This window comes from Cucumis sativus, chromosome 1, assembly GCF_000004075.3.
Source record: "Cucumis sativus cultivar 9930 chromosome 1, Cucumber_9930_V3, whole genome shotgun sequence".
NCBI classification, from domain to species: Eukaryota; Viridiplantae; Streptophyta; class Magnoliopsida; order Cucurbitales; family Cucurbitaceae; genus Cucumis; species Cucumis sativus.
The window spans coordinates 3922191-3940615 of record NC_026655.2 but is presented as its reverse complement, the minus strand read 5'-3'; the positions used below and the strand labels follow the sequence as shown (position 1 = coordinate 3940615).

The 18425-nt window shown below is 32.4% G+C and overlaps 2 protein-coding genes across 5 annotated transcripts; both read right to left on the bottom strand.

Moving 5' to 3' along the window:
- Positions 1 to 77: 77 nt before the first annotated feature.
- LOC101206268 (DNA polymerase alpha subunit B) lies at positions 78 to 8181 on the bottom strand. Of its 4 annotated transcripts, none has more exons than XM_011651945.2 (19): positions 7890 to 8181; positions 7637 to 7780; positions 7478 to 7547; positions 6167 to 6250; positions 6008 to 6083; positions 5660 to 5791; positions 4792 to 5158; positions 4612 to 4707; positions 4294 to 4373; positions 3572 to 3647; positions 3318 to 3494; positions 3051 to 3155; positions 2871 to 2966; positions 2694 to 2786; positions 2588 to 2623; positions 2456 to 2497; positions 1252 to 1382; positions 1025 to 1151; positions 78 to 589 (listed from the first exon to the last, which is right to left on the bottom strand). In XM_011651945.2, the coding sequence occupies exons 4-19, from the start codon at positions 6240 to 6242 to the stop codon at positions 431 to 433; spliced, it is 1869 nt and encodes a 622-aa protein (XP_011650247.1). In that variant the 5' UTR covers positions 6243 to 6250; positions 7478 to 7547; positions 7637 to 7780; positions 7890 to 8181; the 3' UTR covers positions 78 to 430. The 4 variants fall into 4 exon arrangements, with proteins under 4 accessions (XP_011650247.1, XP_031738804.1, XP_004137446.1 ...); XM_031882944.1 differs by having other exon boundaries at positions 7637 to 7768; XM_004137398.3 differs by having other exon boundaries at positions 7637 to 7751.
- Positions 8182 to 16049: 7868 nt separating this feature from the next.
- On the bottom strand, positions 16050 to 18425 carry LOC101203458 (cytochrome P450 78A5). The gene is made up of 2 exons (XM_004137555.3): positions 17397 to 18425; positions 16050 to 16960 (listed from the first exon to the last, which is right to left on the bottom strand). Exons 1-2 carry the CDS (start codon positions 18369 to 18371, stop codon positions 16325 to 16327), a joined length of 1611 nt encoding a protein of 536 aa, XP_004137603.1. The 5' UTR covers positions 18372 to 18425; the 3' UTR covers positions 16050 to 16324.

Below are 18425 nucleotides of genomic sequence, written 5' to 3'. Positions count from 1 at the left end.
TTTTAAATATATATAACTAAGAACCACCCAATAAAGGTTTTCTGTATAATACAAGTATGTAATGCTTCAATTAGGAATTTGAAAAATAAAAAATAAATAAAATATAATTACTATCACGATGTGAGGTAGGCAATTATACAAAGATGGAATCACTCATCAGCTGTTTGATATGTTATCTCAAATGAAAAGTGTAGCTGAAATAATTGATACGCTTGTGGGCACAAATTATAGGACATTAATTTTGCAGACTGCTCTTCTCCTACACAATGACAATAATATACACTATAGTAATTTATTGCAAATCTAATACCTAATCCCTAATTTAATGAATTAAACTACAACCAGTCTTCCATGTTGAAACTGAAGCCGAAGAGGATTTGGCAGGTCCAATTTATGAGTCAAACAGAAGGCTAGACGTCAAGACCACTGCTCATATGCTGACAACCATAGCATTTATCTGGTCAGGCCTACCGAAGTAATTGAGCTCGACAAAAGTACCCCCTCCTTCACCCTTGGCCAATCTTCCAGGATTCACACATACGCATCTTGCTTGCTCTTCCTCTGAACCTCCTTCACCAAGAGATATAACCTGACATAGATAACATGTTTTTATCTTCACCACCGACTTAAACTCAATTCCATCACCTCAGTTGTGTTCACTAAAGTTTGCACATTTTCCTTAGGTAGTTCATTTTTCTCTATTTTCCACTTCCTCGACGTTTTTTAACTCTAAAATTCAAAAACAAACTTTTTAAATTTCACGTACTAACTTCAAACTTCATAACTCAACTTAGCACCTCAAGTAAGTATTAGCATCTAAAGGTGAAAAGATGAGATTCAGGCGAAACTTTAGTCGGTCTACATTCTTTATCTATAGTGTGTATCAAAATTGTCACATTTTTTACTTTCATTGTTGAAGTAGTTTTGAGAATAAGTAACTGATGAAAGATAGAAGGCAAAACTGGCACTACGTAAAATGTATGGTACAGAGTACAATAATGAAATAATGAGGACAATCACTTACCTTCACGAAATGTTTCATGTCGGATGGAAGAATGAGAATATCAGGTATTACGGAGATGTCAAGAGCTTGTGGGGCAAGTGAAAAGTCCAGTGGAACTCCTTCGGCCGGAGGGTATAGAGGATAAAAGCTGTTGTGCATTATAAATAAGTAAAACAAGAGAAGCGTAAGATAGACACCATATTAATATATAGAATAACCAACAATTCTGTGCCTAATATAAAACATGCCTGCGCTGGCGAAGTATATGACTAGCAAGCGTGCTCAGGCGATCGTTGGTTCCTCCCTTTGTTAGATTTCTTGACAGCTCTTCTCCACTGAGGTGTCTGAGAATGTCCATGGTGCAGCAGGCTATCTTTGCCTGAAATTCATTATCGACGAAAATATCGTAATTCGTTCTGTTGATTCAACGGACATCAATTCTGTAGTTTTACAAGAATACTACATATGATGTGAGTGATGTGCGAGGAATGGCATATCTATTTCACAATTTAGAACTCTCTTACATATCCTATCAAACTCTCTTTGCGAGTCCTCCCTCCAATTAAAATAACAAAAGCATAAAAATCAAATCAAGAGCAGAAGGGAGCTCAGTTGGCAAAATCAAAAGGATCATCCCGTGGGATTCTCCCCTTTTGTATTAGTTTCTTTCTCCCCAGCCAGAAATCCAAAGAGAAGAGCAAGAAAAGAGAAACGGGACCCATGACCATGTATACTTTGTTTTAACAAAAAGGTAACAAAGAATGTTCAAAATGTCTTGTTCCCCCTCTTTATGATAAGAATAACGAACTAAAAAATTATCTCATGGTAAAAGTAACTGCAGGTGCACAAAACTAAATGTAATTCTTCATTTGTAAGAAATAGAATACCAATGGACTGCTATTGTCACTCCTACTGCAGAGCAAACACATCATGGACAGACTAAAAGCCAAGATGGTCTTTGGCGGGATCGATATTTTTTCTTTCCTGTTTTGCATTGTTATATGTTGATTCTTTTTTTACAGCCGAGCATCCAGCGCCCATTTTTTTCCCTTTTTTCTTTCATTTTATAGTGTCAAAATAGCCAACCATTAATTGATAACCAATTATTTCGAACTTAAATTTTCCAACATTGGAAACCTTGATGAAAATAAGACGTTCATTGAAAGCTCATTTGGAACATTTGGAAGGAAAGAAACAAACGTCCATTCACAGAGAGGAAAAGCTCCTATGACTTTTAACTTGTAATTTTTCATGCCATGAGCTGAAAATAACACCTATTCCATTCTTACGATTTTTCCTCTCTTTTTACCAACTAGAGAAATCTCATGTAATTCCATTTGTCTTGGGCTTCCGCCCCCTTTTATTTCATATATCAATGACATCGTTTCTTATCAAAATAAATAAGTTCATTGAAAGCTCATTTCAAAACACAAAGATGTATCCATGATTTACCTGATTTGCTTCCAAGATGCATGGGTTTGGGGGACTGGATATCTGAATCAAAACCAACATGGTTCAACCGAAAGCATTACTCAAGAAAATGAAGCTCCATAAAATTTAGAAGTAACACAAACAATAGATTACCTGAAGTTTGAGATCAGATGGAATGTCGAACGCAGGCTGCAGAAGAAGGTGATCTTTAATAATTCAATCATTTAAAAACGGACAGATCTGCTGCAACAATTTATACCTGGGGAAAAGCAAAGTCGTGATTAGCATCCCTTGTAGATGGCATCAACAGCACACGCGCATCAGGACCCATGTGTTCTGCATAATCTTGTACCTGAACAAAATAAAGCCAAATTTAAAGACAAAAAATATTTTAAAAAATGTATTTCAAAGTTAAGTCTACTGTATACATTATTACCCTTCTTAAAACTTCAAATTTGAAAATTTCCTCAAAGCTCATCTCTACAGTTCCTCTCTTGATATCAGAATGTTCAGAATCAACAAATGGTCCAAGCTAAAACAACATAAAATGTCAATGACAATAAGTTAAATTTGACAAGTCATTAAGTAAAATCAAGATAAACCGATGATTGTTTACCAATATTAGTAGCTGGGGAACTTTTCTTTTTGCATATGCTAATAACTCAGTCAAAGGCTCAAACAATAAGTTGTCCGTTGTTGTATAGGGGCCGGATGCAATGATCTGTTTAACAATATTTCAAAGTGTATTAAATAAATTTACTAGAGAGAATACGACCTATTTCAATATGATATTAAGTAGAGACATGATGCAAGTGTTAGGACACAATGATGACTAATACAGAAGGTTACTGAAAAAACATTAGCCATTTACAAGAACACACACCATCGATAGTTCTGACGGTGTAGAAGATTGATTAATTGGTTGAATATCATGGTTCAAAGCGATCTTCTTTGCTGGAGGCAGAATGGGGTCTATAGTGGCAGACAAAGGAAAAGAATCTACAAGTTTGGACGCAATCAAGCAGTGTCCACTAGGATTATGCCCTTCAATACCTACTACCTGCATGAATTCAATTCTTCCTGGTAGGTATACTTTTTGAAAGACAGAACAAATGGTATTAACATTGCATGTTGTACCTGGCCAGGAAAGATTGAAAATTGGCTTAAGTTCTGTAATTCTAGACGAACTCGCTGTCCCCCTGAATGCGCGATACTATAAAAGAAAAAGGAAATCTTAGAGTTCAGTAATAAAGTAACTACCAGTAATAAAGTAACTCGACTTCGTAAACAGAAACAGAGGTGGCAATAGAAAAGCAATGCACTTACGCGGCAAGAAAATAAACTGATGTAAGAAGACTAGGGGTTAATTGGTGATTAGATAATCTTCTAATTTAATTCACTTTTTACCCCCACTTTGTAACAGAACTCTATGAATAGGAGTCTTCTTTCTTTTTTGGAATTTTAACAGCTCCCCCTAATTAGATGTGTGTTGTTTGGCAACAAGCACAACACTCAAAGCTCCTCGTGATTGGGGCATCAACAAGAGTTTTCTAGTCTTCCACCGGTGGCAGTCAACAATGGCCCAGACGGTTGCTCTGGTATCAAATTGATGTAGCCTAAGTAACTTCAAGAAGAAATCCTCCAACAACCAAGATTGTGGATCTTTTATTAGAATGAATAATGTGTTTCATACAAGAGGAGAAGACTTTTTATTTATAGAGTTCAAGTTGGGTAAAAAGAAATTAACTTAGAATATTGCCTAATTACCCAATTAACTCTTTTTTTTAAAAAAAAACAAACACAGGAATTACCCAATTAACTCTTAGTCTTCTTACATCATAAACAATATATGACAATACCTGCTTTGCAACAAGATGGACTTATCGTTCAAGTGTCCTTCACCATCACAATAAATCATGCCCACCGCAAAAATGCTTTTCTGATACAGGGTCACACGTTTAGACTTGGTATCACCGACCAAACTAAGCATTTACTCAGCAAAAGCGTATCACAGCGCGCAGCATAAAGTTGTAGGGTATAAGTTAAAACACAAGCAGCTAGATAAACTTAATTAGGTTTGTAGAATAACTCCCCAAGACCTTAACCACCTAGCTCCCAATCAAAACTTTACGCACACAATTTCAGAGAGAAAGCGAGTAAGACAGCAATTAAACTACCTGTGAAGCAACTGTTGGGTCCACTGCTTCCTCGTAGAGCCCAGATGCAGCAAGAGCTTTAGCATGTCTCATGATTCGGTTATCAAGAGCATTAAACTATAACATAAACTAAACCATTTTAGAACATGTACTGGAGTTGTGCCAGTGATCAAATATAATGCTATGATAAATAATGAATACCCTATCTTCATCCTTGTCATACATGAACCTGCAATTAGGTTCAAGTCCAAATCCTGATCCATGGACTGTCAATGAGCATCCTTGTAGGGGACGAACCTTCTTGATGATTGTATCTTCATCATTCTCACTATTATCTACCTTCACAGCAGTCACCATATCAGGCATGTTATTAATGTTGAACCTCACAACAAACTTTTCTGTTCTTTGGCCAAAGGGTGTCTCATGCTTTGAAGGCTTTCCCGATGAGAACAATCCTTCGTTCGTGTAAGGTGTCAAATCCAATCGCTCTTTGTGGAGGCTCTGAGATTTCCCATTTGGGGTCTTAAGAATATCTTCATTTAGATCTTCGTTCTCATCATTCAAAATCCTATGTGACAAATTTTTTATTAATTTTTTACAATGATATTTAGAGAGATTTTCATCACAATAGAGAAAATTACTATACTTTTAACAAGACACAAGTACCAATTATTCGAAATTTCTGTTATGAGTGTAGTTGGCAATTTTCTAAAGCCCCTTGAGTCCTCTAAAATTCCTATTTGTACCAAGATTACAAATTTCTTAGACCCTTGACGAAACAACTCCTTCACAATTTGGTGCAAGTTTTCAAGTGACCCTATCATGACTGGTATAGACCACTCACCTTATAATATGCTTGATTAGACAAGGTAACCAAGCAGCTATCCATGACCATATGCAAGTTAGTCAGACCTCCGAAAATTGCTAAAGTAACCACTGGTGTTTACAGACAACACAACCATACGAGCTAAGGAGCTATATAGACTGTGACAAGTAAATGCTCACTCTGAAAATTGTGCTTGCTGACTGGGTAAAGCAGGAAAAAGAACAAATGGGAAAAGAAACATACACGTCAACATCTTTGCTTGAGTAAACATGAAGATCCGGTTCCCCTTTAATGACAGTTTCTTTTTGCTCATTCTGTAAATGTTGTAAGAACCCATCCAGCTGTTCAAGTTCAACCACTGACCCATCTAATAGCCTGTACAAGACATTCAATCAGCTACTAACCGAGAAACAATCATGTCCAAACCCTCAAGAAATGGAGAAACAAGAATTCGAGCTTGCGCAAAATAATTTCAAGCAATTTAGATACTTGGCTTGACACTATTGTTTAGTGGGAAAATCTCTGAAAATCAAGTAGATACTAAATCATATGGCCATCGAAAAGAAACAATAGTTTAAGAGAAACAGCCACCTGTTGAGATAGTAAACCTCCCAGCTAGAAACAATATCCGAAGGCTTTAGATTGTAGTTAACACAGAAAGTGACACCTAGTGCAGAAGAGGGAGGAATCGGCAGTCAGCGGTACCCAATCATAGAAATAAAGCAAACAAAAATGAGAAGTAAAGCTTACATTTCTTGAGAATCTCTTCCTCTTCATCGAACGTGAAGCCACTCCTCTTGAATTCTTCTCCAATCTCTTCTTCCATGGCACTACCTGAAATAACCCAACTCGTAAGACTTGTACTATATGGGGTCACAACAAATGCATGCTAAAGAACACCTCAAAGGCTAATAGGACTTAAACCTTAGGTAAATTAAATCACTTTTAAGAAAAGTAAATCTATATTAGGGATCCCCAAAACATTTTAAAACATAAGTAATACATGTTTTAAACTTCAAAGTAATATATTTCTTTAAAAAAAATGCATTAAACTTCAATTTGTTTACTAAGGCAAAACAATTAAGCACTTCTAAGTCTCTCGTGGCCCTTTTGCAGCAACCTTCTTCAGTCACCTAGTACGTCGTTGTCTTTAGTTGAAAGGTGGATTAAATAAAACAACGAGTATTAAAAGTACCTAGTAAGTAACCTCATTATCCGAGATGATATATTCAAGCACATGCAAGACATGATTGGTGGGACCCAAACTTTTCAACATTAAAACATTTTCTTTTTATCATTTTATCTCCAGCTTTAAGGGTACAACTCCCCCATTTCCTCTTTATACTTTTCATGTCCAACTCCTCGGTGCTAACTGCTAAGTAAACCCTTGTTTAGACTTTGCCCCTGCTGATGGTTAATTGACATCCAGTCAGCGGGGCTGAGCCTTGGTTTACGAGACCAACGTACAGATAGAGGAAAGTTCTGCACCACGACCTTCGAAATCATAACATATAAACATAACGACCATGAATTCATACACATAAGTTAAGGGTACTTCAACCTTCAAAATCATAACTTTAAAGCACGGTGACTATTCACTCGTGCATGTATGCATGAAGTCCCACAATGTATTGAGTGTTCTATTGATGTGACGCTCGCAATTTCATGTTGATGTAACTTGGAAAAGCAATCCCATAGAATTCCAATGTTTAAAGCATTTACATTAAACGCAATTTAAGCACTTTCAATCAAAGAATCAAGCTTTCAAAATGCATTTCCTTCATAAAAAAATGTATTTACACACAATAACTTTTCGTGCACTTCTCAATCACAGGCATAGCATAACAGTCAGTCTACGTAACTTAGCACATCACAACACAGATAATCCTGGCCAACTATTGCACACAATTCTCAACCTAGTTCCAAAGTGACCCGATGATCTTAATAGCATATAAAACATAAGTTGACCCCACTTAAAAGAACTTTGTCGACCTTAATCAACTTTTAACTAAGAACTTGAACAATCTTACTTTGAAACCCAATTAAAAAGTTATTACTTACCCAAGTGACAGTAAGGAGACTTATTAACCTCTTCTTGCTCGATGCCGACTTTAACTCTTGTTCGTTCAGACTGAAATTGCAAATAAAAGAGTTTCACAGGTTAAAGTCTAGCTAACAACACTTTAAACAAGTCCAAAAGCGCATATAACAAGTCCTTACCCACTGATTTCTGGGAAGAAGAACTTGATTCCTTGTTGATTCGTGTTTGAATATTCGAACTTATATGTCTGAACTCTACCAACTATGGACAAAATGATGTAGAATCATACAGGTTCTGGGTCAGTTCACACGCTGGTTAGCAAGCTAAAAAATTTCAATCTCTTAAATCCAGAGTAAAAAACACCAAACGTAACCAAATTCGGAGTCAATTCATCAAAGAACAAACAAGAAACGTGAAGAAAAAAACTCCTACCCAAGGTTCTCACAGCTCACTTCCTGTTGGACGTGGAAGATACGACGATGCCTGAACGATTCTGACTACTGAGTGTGTGTGGTGCAGGGGCCGGCGAACCATAAACGAAAATGAGAGAAAAAACAATGAAAGATCTGAGAGAGATGAAGAGAAAAAATTCCACGACGAAGCTAGCGACGCAACGGCCAGCAAGATCGATGATTGTAGACGAATACGGTTGAAATGCCGGAAATCAGCAAAGCTTCAGTGTTCGAGAATTTAGGGTTTGAAAAGCGCGGTTACACTTTTCAGTTGGCAGAAATTGGCGGGAAAGTAGAGCCTTCGCTGATGTAGAAGGGGAGGGAAAGTCGGTTCGGTTTCTTGAAAACATGAACCGGTCGGTTCGGTTCGGTTTTTCATCTTTACTTCTTTCTTTTTTTTTTCTTCTAAGTATGAGATATGTATATATTTCTAAAGAATCTCATGGGTGATTTGGATAATTAGGTTTGTTTTGAAATAAAATTGTAGAATTGAGATGGTTTTATAGAAGAAATAGTGAGAGTTACGGACGTCTAAACTTTTCTTCTACAAAAAATGTCACGTCACACCATCTCTTTGTCAAATATATCTTTAAAGTTTTTTTTTTATATCTTTTTCATAGATGCATTCCACTAACACGTGTTTTTGTCATTTTGCTTCCTTTCTCGGGTGTAGTTTTATTTCAAAACAACCCCAACTATCTAAATCACTTAAACCATATTTAGATTTATTTCCTAAATTCTTGAAAAGATAATAAATCCTCCCTATTGTGATGGGCATTCAGTTGGGCTTTGACATGTGAATAAGGCCCAACTATTTAATCTTGCTCATGAAGGCCCAATGATGTACTTATTGCCAAACCATTGAATAAATTCACAACACACATGTAATAAAAATAAATAAAATCATAAACTATAATTTCCTAGAAATATACTATTTTAACTATTAAAGCAAGTTTTCCTTTAAAAAAGTGTATATGTATATACATAATAACAAAAAATGTGTAGATTGAATGAGAACAATATAATAGTAATAATAATAAAATAGACGTCATATTTGTCACGAGTCCAAAATAAGCTATGGGGCACTATACATATTGGAATGGTCCAACAAATTTAATGCTCTTCCTACCATCCATCTTCACTTTAAACCAAATCATTTCTTTCCTATGCCTATGGATTTACTTTCACTTACCCTAATAGAAACTAAATGAATCATGGGGCCCATAATTCCATTACTTATCATAAAATACAATTATTTTTGTACCAAACATTGATCCGAATTTAAGAAAGTGACGTTTTTCATAAATGTTGTAAATGTGTACGTCTGATTTACAATAAAAATGTGCGTAGGATATACAAATATACAAATAAAAAACTAATATATACCGTTTCAAGCTCAAGGTGGTAAAATAGAGATTGATAAGTGCTCGAGTGAATTGGTGTCTCGTGTGACATCGCTTTTGCGAAGCTATCAGTGGATCGTAGGAGGAGAGTATTGTTTAGGAGATGACACAACTAACATAGTATCGGTCACTTTCAAAATGATTGGTATATTCACAAAAATAGATAGAATTGTGGTTGTTTTGGTGAAGTATAGTAACAAACTACTCGTAAACACTAATATTATTAGCAAGAAGCCAACAAGTCATATTAACTTGAAAATAACTCATTACCAAAATACATGATGTTCATATTTTGTGTTGGAACGAGACAACGGTTTACTCTCTTGGTTCGTTAAAAAGATAAGAGAATCGTCTAAATATATAGAATAATCAATATAAGTTGCATGGTACTATCAATCAATAGATCATCGTTATCCCCGGCCTTCATATAACACATTAATTTGTTTACAAATTATAAACATACCCCACTTGATATGAGCTAAACGTATTTAAACCTTAGATTAGGTCAATATTAATTCATAATTTATGTATTTGCTTGTATGATTGTTAATTATCCTTTATATTATTTCTACTTATCATGCATTTAACAAAAAAAAATAATCCACTCAACCTAAATACTCACACATTAAACTATAAAAAGGATATGGTTTAGTGTAAACTTTAGAAATAATAATGTTTTAATAATGCAATTCAAAAGTTTAAATGATCATACCCCAACAAAAATGTGACAATTCATCCACCAAAGAAAAACTTTAAACAAACATCACTTTCAAACAAATATATAAACAAAGCTTTAACGATATATACATTTCATACTTTAGGACAAAATTCAAACATAGAATCACTAAAGGCTCAAAAATGGAGACAACTTTTGTTCTACCACACACACATCTTTAATAAGGACTAAATTAAATACTTATACTTTAAACTTAATCAATTTTGAAAGACTATCTAAGTTTATTAGCAATTTCACTATAAATTTTCAAAACATATTCATGTATATAGAGACTAAAAATGGTAGTTTTAACCTAAGAAAAAGTGAACAAAAAAAGCCAAATTGGAAATATAATAAAATCGATGTGGTTGGAAGCTAATCATTGGTCTTTGTGGTTATATAATTATTGAGTACCATTTATGTGTTAAAATAAACTTGTCTCCATTATTGATAGCACAGTAAAGGTTTATATATCCCTTGGCCCCTCACCCTTCACCCTCACCTCCCATTTAGTTTTTAATCAATCTTTTTCAATTACAAACTCTGTTGCCTAAGAAACACCTGATTAAGCTTCGTAGGAACATACCAATTATTATAAAAGCCATTCTTGTAATTTCAAAAGTTGCAAAAGTTTTATTTTCGACGTTTTATAACTACCGTTAGTGTAGAAAATCTTTAAAATTAGAGACGTATGTAATCATAGTTGAAACCTATATAGATGGTGATCTAAATTTTCTTTCTAAACAATTTTTATTTCAACGAAAATCTTGAGATGTTTGTGAAAAGCTAACCGTGATATTAACTTATAAAAGATCAATGTAGAACAAAGAGAAAAGGTAATATTGATTTTGGACGCATTTATAATAGATTATTAGGTTTTTATATATAACTTAATCATACATCATGCAATCACCAACGGTTTACTATATAGGTTTGCAGATTCGAGCTCCTCTCAACTTTATGTTTTATATATATAAATACATAATATAGTATTAATACAACTAGGCTAGTCTAGTTAATTATAATTTTGGCTTCAAACCCACTACTTATACTTTTTTTTCATATTTTTTTTACTATATATATTATAAAGTATTTGTAAATAAAATTCATGAACTCGTAACTACATAAGTGATTTCATTATTAAAATATTGTATTGCTATCAACTTGAACATAACTCAAAAGATAGACATGATTCAATCTCTCATAAAATTTACTATCAACTTGAACATAACTCAAAAGATAGACATGATTCAATCTCTCATAAAATTGTAAGAATTATTGATATCGTCGACTAATTTAGAATGGATACGTTGGTTGAAAGGATGATGAGAAAATTAAAGAAAGGCATATAATGTTTTTAAGATTTAGATAAGTATATTAAAAGGAAGAGTGGTTTGTACACATTATGAATAAGAGAATTGGTGTGGTCTTTCACACATCTCAATCATCCTCAAAGTGATTATCACTATTGCCATGATTGTTATGAATAATGGTGAGAAGATGATGACACTTATAAAAATTAGGTAAATGTACTATATGTGTATAAATAAAATTTTAAGTGGAACTCATAACACAAATCCAAATCCCTAAAAAAAAAAGAAAGGAAAGAAAGAAACCCTTTATAAGGTTAATCATGTTCATGTGTTTGGGACCTCAACTTTTTTCCAAAAAGTTACAAAGTTCATTCAAAGAATGAAATCAATTCTTTTTGAAGCCGCCTAAATATATATGTATATATGTTTGTTAATTTTAATATAGTATAAAGATTTGGATTTGATTTATGAGAATATGAATTGAGGGAGTGTTACTAACTTTTTTGTATATGATGTCCATAGTTCACAAACTAGGGTTAAAGAAATTCTCGCTTTAAAAACGTGGAAAGATACGAAAGATTGGAAAATCTCTGTTTTGTTTTATTTTAATTTTGAGGATAGCGATACAGATCATTAGAAGTGCATTGCCCAACTTGATTTAGAATCCCACTAATCTCGATTATTCTCACTTTATATATAATATAATTTAGTTAAATATTTATCGAATAAATATTATATTTCTTTTAAATCATCATTTCTATCCATTTTTAAAAGAAGCTTTTTCGTTCATATTCCACATTATTAACCTTATACTATAGGATTAGATTGTATAGGTTACCATTAAATAGTTTTTTTTCATTTTATTTTGTCAAAAAATACGTGAATGTGAAGATTTAAACTTATACATAAGTTTACTAACTATCTAAGTTGTATTCAAATGGACAACAACGTATCTAGTTGATCGTAGATTAATAATATAAAAATCGACTTAAAAAGTCAATACATAAAAAAATATCATATTATAAGACAAATGAAAAGTTCAAAGTTCAAAACATACATATAACATATATATGTTATCACATTAGAAAGTATATGCATTGATCTACATATATTCATATTTATGTTCGAATCAGTCATTTGTTGTAGGGTTGATTAAAGGTTAACACTTTTCCTACACATAAATGATATTTCCGAACTTAACCCTAAATTTACGCGTAGACCAATCAATTAATGCATATATTTTTTATTTAATTTAGTGACCAACCACACCTTTAGTATGATTAATAGTGATTTCAAAGCTCTTTTATAAATAAAAAAAGACGTCGACCGCTCCACATTGCGATTTGGAGAGAGGAATTGTATTAGTGGCCACACAAAATTATGATTAAGCAACTTAAACACCGTGACTAAGCCACATACCTTACTTTATATTGCGCATGCAATATCAAATGAAGAATGCCTTTTTTTTTCATGTAAATGTTTAGAGTTTTTTTTTTCTTTGGCAAAAAGTAAAATAAATAAATAAGAGGCAGATTTGAACATTAATTTAATCCAAAATGGGGGTTTGTGTGTAATTAAGAGTGGTGGATGAGATGGATCATTGGCTCATATGATGATTTTCCTTTTGTAGCTGTGTGGCTTCCAGGCCATAGCTAAGTTATAGGGTTTATAATGCTTTCCAATTGATTGTATACTTGAAAGAAATCATATGAAAAGTGATTAAATGAAAAAATAAATTAAAGAAATGTAAACTTGGTTTGTGGGGCTAAATCCTCTTATATATTATTCTATCCTTAATGCTTGGGTTCAAAGTTTCTTTTTTGAAAAAAATAGTACTGAAAAGCCAAAGCTAAATCAGAATGTTCCAATCCAAATCATACAAACATATATCAATGAATTAAACACACACATATATAATATATAGTACATATTTTTGCTTGCAAAGTTTAAATAAGCAAGACCCATTTGGTTGCTTGACTCATTAGTCAATAATTAAGTTATTGATAACTTTAATTAGACTATAATACATTTAAGTTCATCATTCTCCAAGCATATCACGATGTGCATATTGTACTATCACTGTTGTACTATTTTAATTTGATCACATTAATATATAATCCGAGTGAAAGAATTAAAACTTCTTCTTTTTTTTTTTTTTTGTTAATAACGTTCTATATATCTTAACTACTCGATTAACCTATGTTTATAATTGAGAATATTTGTTTGAATGTCTCAATAATAATATATTCAAATACAATTGATTTTAAAAAACATGATCTAGGTTTTAATATTATATATATGAAAATCTCACGATTATACTTCATCTAAAAATTCAATATATTCACGATTATACAAATATTCTCGTTGGTTTTCTTTAAAAATACTTAAATCTCTTATTTGAGTGATATGTTATCAAAAATTTTACAAAGGAAACAAAATTGCTAATTAAATCACCGATTGACTTAAAAGATAAAGAATTTCATACATAAAAATAAATGAATATCAATTGAATAAAAAATGGCATTACAAAAGTTCGAATATATCAACCCTAATACTATACATCAAAACACCGATTCTCCGTAAAACTAACGAGTTATTATATTATACTACCAATTTTAACAAGCAAAACGAACTAAATTAATATAATTTTGTAGTCTAGTGCAAATTACACATGGGAATAAAATGCTTTGCATATAATATATATTCAACATTTATATACCATTAAACATAAGGCAATAAATAGGTTTCTTTAAAGGTGGTGTTTGGCTTTTTAATTATTTTATTTTTGCTTTTATGGTGTGTTTGGCTAAAATCCTATATTTGTCTGTCAAAGAGGTTTTTTTTTTATGTACACAAATATTTTTATAAGTAGCTTTAATTACACACAATATATATTAAAGAATTAATTAAAACTACCCTACATTTATATTCTCTTCAACTAATTAAGTGAATAACACTTGAAAAAGTAGATTTTTTTGCCATTGGAAACATAAAACATATATAATATTCATATATACCCATATTAGTTTGGTATATATATATCTCAAGATTCAAAAATTTTCCATATCCAAAAATATTTATTTAACCTCTCTTTTTCACATCAAAGTCTTGCATGCCTTCTTTTTTATTATTATTATTTTATTAAATCATTGAAAATATTTGGTAATTATTGGTTGATTTTTAAATAAATTTAAGCTTGTAAGGGTTAGCAAAATATTTTTTAATATCATTTTAGGGATGGATTTTAATATTCAAATAAAAATTGGGGAAGAAAAGTAAAAATTTATATGTTTTTCTTTATTAAGAATTAAAATCACTATTAGTTATAAAAAAAATCGAAAAATATAATATTCTTGAGAACGAAAGAATAATTCTAAAATTTTTTATTTTGGTTCAAGAAATTCATGGATTTCGACTAATTAAAACCATGAACTTTATGCTTTTTATTTGAGATCTAACACTAAAATTTTCATACTTCACAACTTGAAGAATCCCAACTCCAAGCAATCGTAAATATCAATATATAACACAATAATGGAATATTTGTTTTTAGATCACAAATCAAAAGAATTTCTAAAAAGTGTTCATATATTTTGAAATAATGCTTTTTTCTTCTTCTTAATAAATGGATATATATATGTATCACCTCCATGGCTTGGCTGAGAAGGATTCTCTGAAATGACTGACCTCTAAATGTTGCATGCATGTGTCCTATAAAGAGAAGAAGAAGAAGAAAAATAAAATAAAATAAAACAAAGAATCATCTAATTAAAAATAACCCATTATTTTTTGTAGTGCAATGCAGCTTGCAGTCATTAATTAGAATAAAGAAGGAAAAAAAAAACATAGAAATGCTTTTGAATTATTATTGGATATATATATTTCAAAGAAATTCCCAGAATAATTCTTTAATAATTTGGGAAAAAGCATAGGAGCTTTTCACCAGCAAAGTTTATGGTTAAATTATATGTTATTATATTACATATAATAGACCTTGATTGTACTATAAATTGAAGGAAGTGATTTGGATCACAGAAAAAGGGAAACATATATATGATAATATTGTTTTTATTTTATTGATTTTTTGGGTGGGGGTTCTCATTCCTCAAATGATTTCATATGTCTCTCAACAATTAATTAAAGATAACTATATATATATATATATCTTGACGTCAATATTATTACCCGCAAATCATATTATTATTTTTAGAATATAATTAGTTCAGCTTTAAACCAAAGTTCATTATGTGATTAATTTTTATTTTAACCTTCTAAAAAAGCCTATTCAAAGGGATTAAAGTTACACGTACGAGTCATTTGCTAAGAAAAAGAGACGAGATTTTTGGAAAAGGGAACAATTATTATTTGGATTAATAGCTAATTAATTAATTTTGTACCCAATTAATGTGACATATTAAACAATTTTGCTATAGTATTATATTAATTAAATCTAACGAAGATTTAGGGTTTATATCAGTTTAACTGTTTAAGCTATTTATAGACTATGTGTATATGTTAGTATAAGTTTGAGTATTAAAATAAAAAAGGTTGAATGTTTAAAGTTGGAATAGATATTTAAAAATGGAGATTTTTAATTTATGTGGTTTAAAGATATATATATATATGTGTGTATGACGTATGCAATAACCTATTGAGCAAGTTAGCAGATTTGATGAAGATTAAAAGTAAGAATTAGAAATAAACAAATGTTACACAAAACACATTTCATAAAAACTTTATAGTTCACACTTAATAACGGAATTTTACATTTAAGGATATGCCAACGTTAAATATCGATCAAACCGGCTATTATATGTTCCACACAAAATATAACATCAAACTTTAATATTCTTACATTCAAAGTACTGTTTCTCCTTGATTAAGAGAAAGAAAACAAAAACAACAAACACATTTAATTTTCAACGTACATATGATAATAACATAATAAGCTCCCCTAGATATGTTTTTATTTAATCTTTTATGATCATGGGTGAGACTCAAACCCCACATCATTCCTGGGGATAGCCCTACAAATCAAAGGGTGTTTCATTTCCAAAGATAGCTTCAAACACTCGGATAAATTCACTTTGTTTTTCGAGCTAGAAGCTTGAACCCATTCGAACTTATGAACCAACTGAGCAAGCCACAGTTCAACAGTGGCTAGCCCCATTGCTTTACCAGGACAAACCCTTCTACCAGATCCAAATGGTGCGAGTCGTAGGTCTGATCCCATTATAGCCACATCATCTTTAATGAATCGGTTTGGGTTATATATTGTTGGATCAGGCCAAATTTGGTCGTCATGGGTTATGGCCCACATGTTGACCATCGCTGTGGTGCCGGCGGGAACGAAATGGCCTGCAACATGGGTGTCATGGATGGCAAGGCGTGCCCAAGAGAGGAGTGGGCCAGGAGGGTGCATTCTAAGAGTTTCTTTGACGACTGCATGGAGATAAGGGAGATTTGGGAGGTCCAAATTCGAGATGTTTCGACCGGTTTTCATCACAACTTGGTCGATTTCGGATCGAAGTTTAGCTTGGATGTCAGGATGAAGAACCATTCGTGCTAAAATCCATTCTAGGAGAATTGCTACTGTGTCTGTTCCTCTGAAGATCATTTCCTACATGTCGTTTATCAAAGAGAAAATTCGTTATAAACATTGAATAATATCAAAGTAAAGAAAATTCCAACATGTAACTATTTGTTGGATTTTGTGCTTTATAAGTGAGAGAATCCAAGTTTTGGATCTAGTGGTAATTTATCGAAAATGAACAAGTAAAAATCAATCATGCATTTCATGTTGCATTATACGTCAGTAGATGTGCGTCTATCTTTATACATCTTATTCTCGTCATTACACATAAGAAAAAGGTAAAATATTTAAAGAAAAGTGTATGAATCTTTTTTTCATGCACATCAAACTACTAAAAATATACCTATGTCATAATTCTTGTAAAGAGAGACTTATAAAAGTCATTTCAAACCGGTTAACATTAAAGTGTTTCTAAAAAAAAAGATCAAAATAGTGACGAAACAAGAAGTTATATAATGCATACCCATAACACAGCAATCATATCAGAGTCAGTGAGTTTGTTTTCCTTTTCCAAATCAAGCAACACATCAACAAAATCTCCATCTTCATTATCATTAGGGTTGTTGTTATTGTTATTATTTTCTTCATCACCAACAATAACCCTTCTCTTCATTCTATGTTCTTCAATAATTTTCCCAACAAAAACATTAACTTTACCCACCAAAACTCTACACCTTTTTCTCACACCTTGTAAATCCAACCAACCCAAGACAGGAAAATGATCACTCCAATTAAAACTCCCAAGCAAATCATACCCTTCACTCACTAATTCCTCAATCTCCCAATCACCAAACTCCACACTTTTACCAAACACACTCTCCATAACATTACTCAAGGACCCAAAATGCAAAAGTTTCCTAACTTCAACTTTCCCATTTTTCACCATCAAACCCTCAATTTCCTTCATCATTTTAACCCCGATTCTCTCCCTCAAAACCCCAAAGCCACAAATCCTTTTAGGACTAAACAAAAAAGTAGATGAAATTCTCCTTAGATTCCTCCAGTATTCACCATATGGAGCAAACCCCATTGCTCTATGAAACAAAAGCTCATAAGCTGATTCTTTAATTGGACGATCAGCAAAAGCTGAGCTATTCAAAAGCTCTTTGGCTGTGATGGGGTTGCTTGAAATCACAAAACGAGTGAACCCAATTGAGAATGACATTAAAGACTTGGCCTTTAAGGTATGAGCAAGATTAGCAAGGAGTCTATGGGTTAAGGAATTGGTGAAGGTTGAAACTTGGCCAAGAAATGGAGTGCCACTAGGGCCAGGAATGATGGGTTGGTTTTTTGGCTTTGAAATTAGAGCCCAAGCTAGACCACCAGGGCTAAGGCAGAGAGTGAAGAAACAAACAAAGAGAAGGAAACAAAGGAAGAGATTGAGATTATTGGCCATTGTCGAAGGAATTAGGAAGAGAAATTCTTGTTCCAAAGACATGATTACTGGTTGTTAATTGAAGAAGATGAGAAAGAGTGATGAAGAATTAAGTTG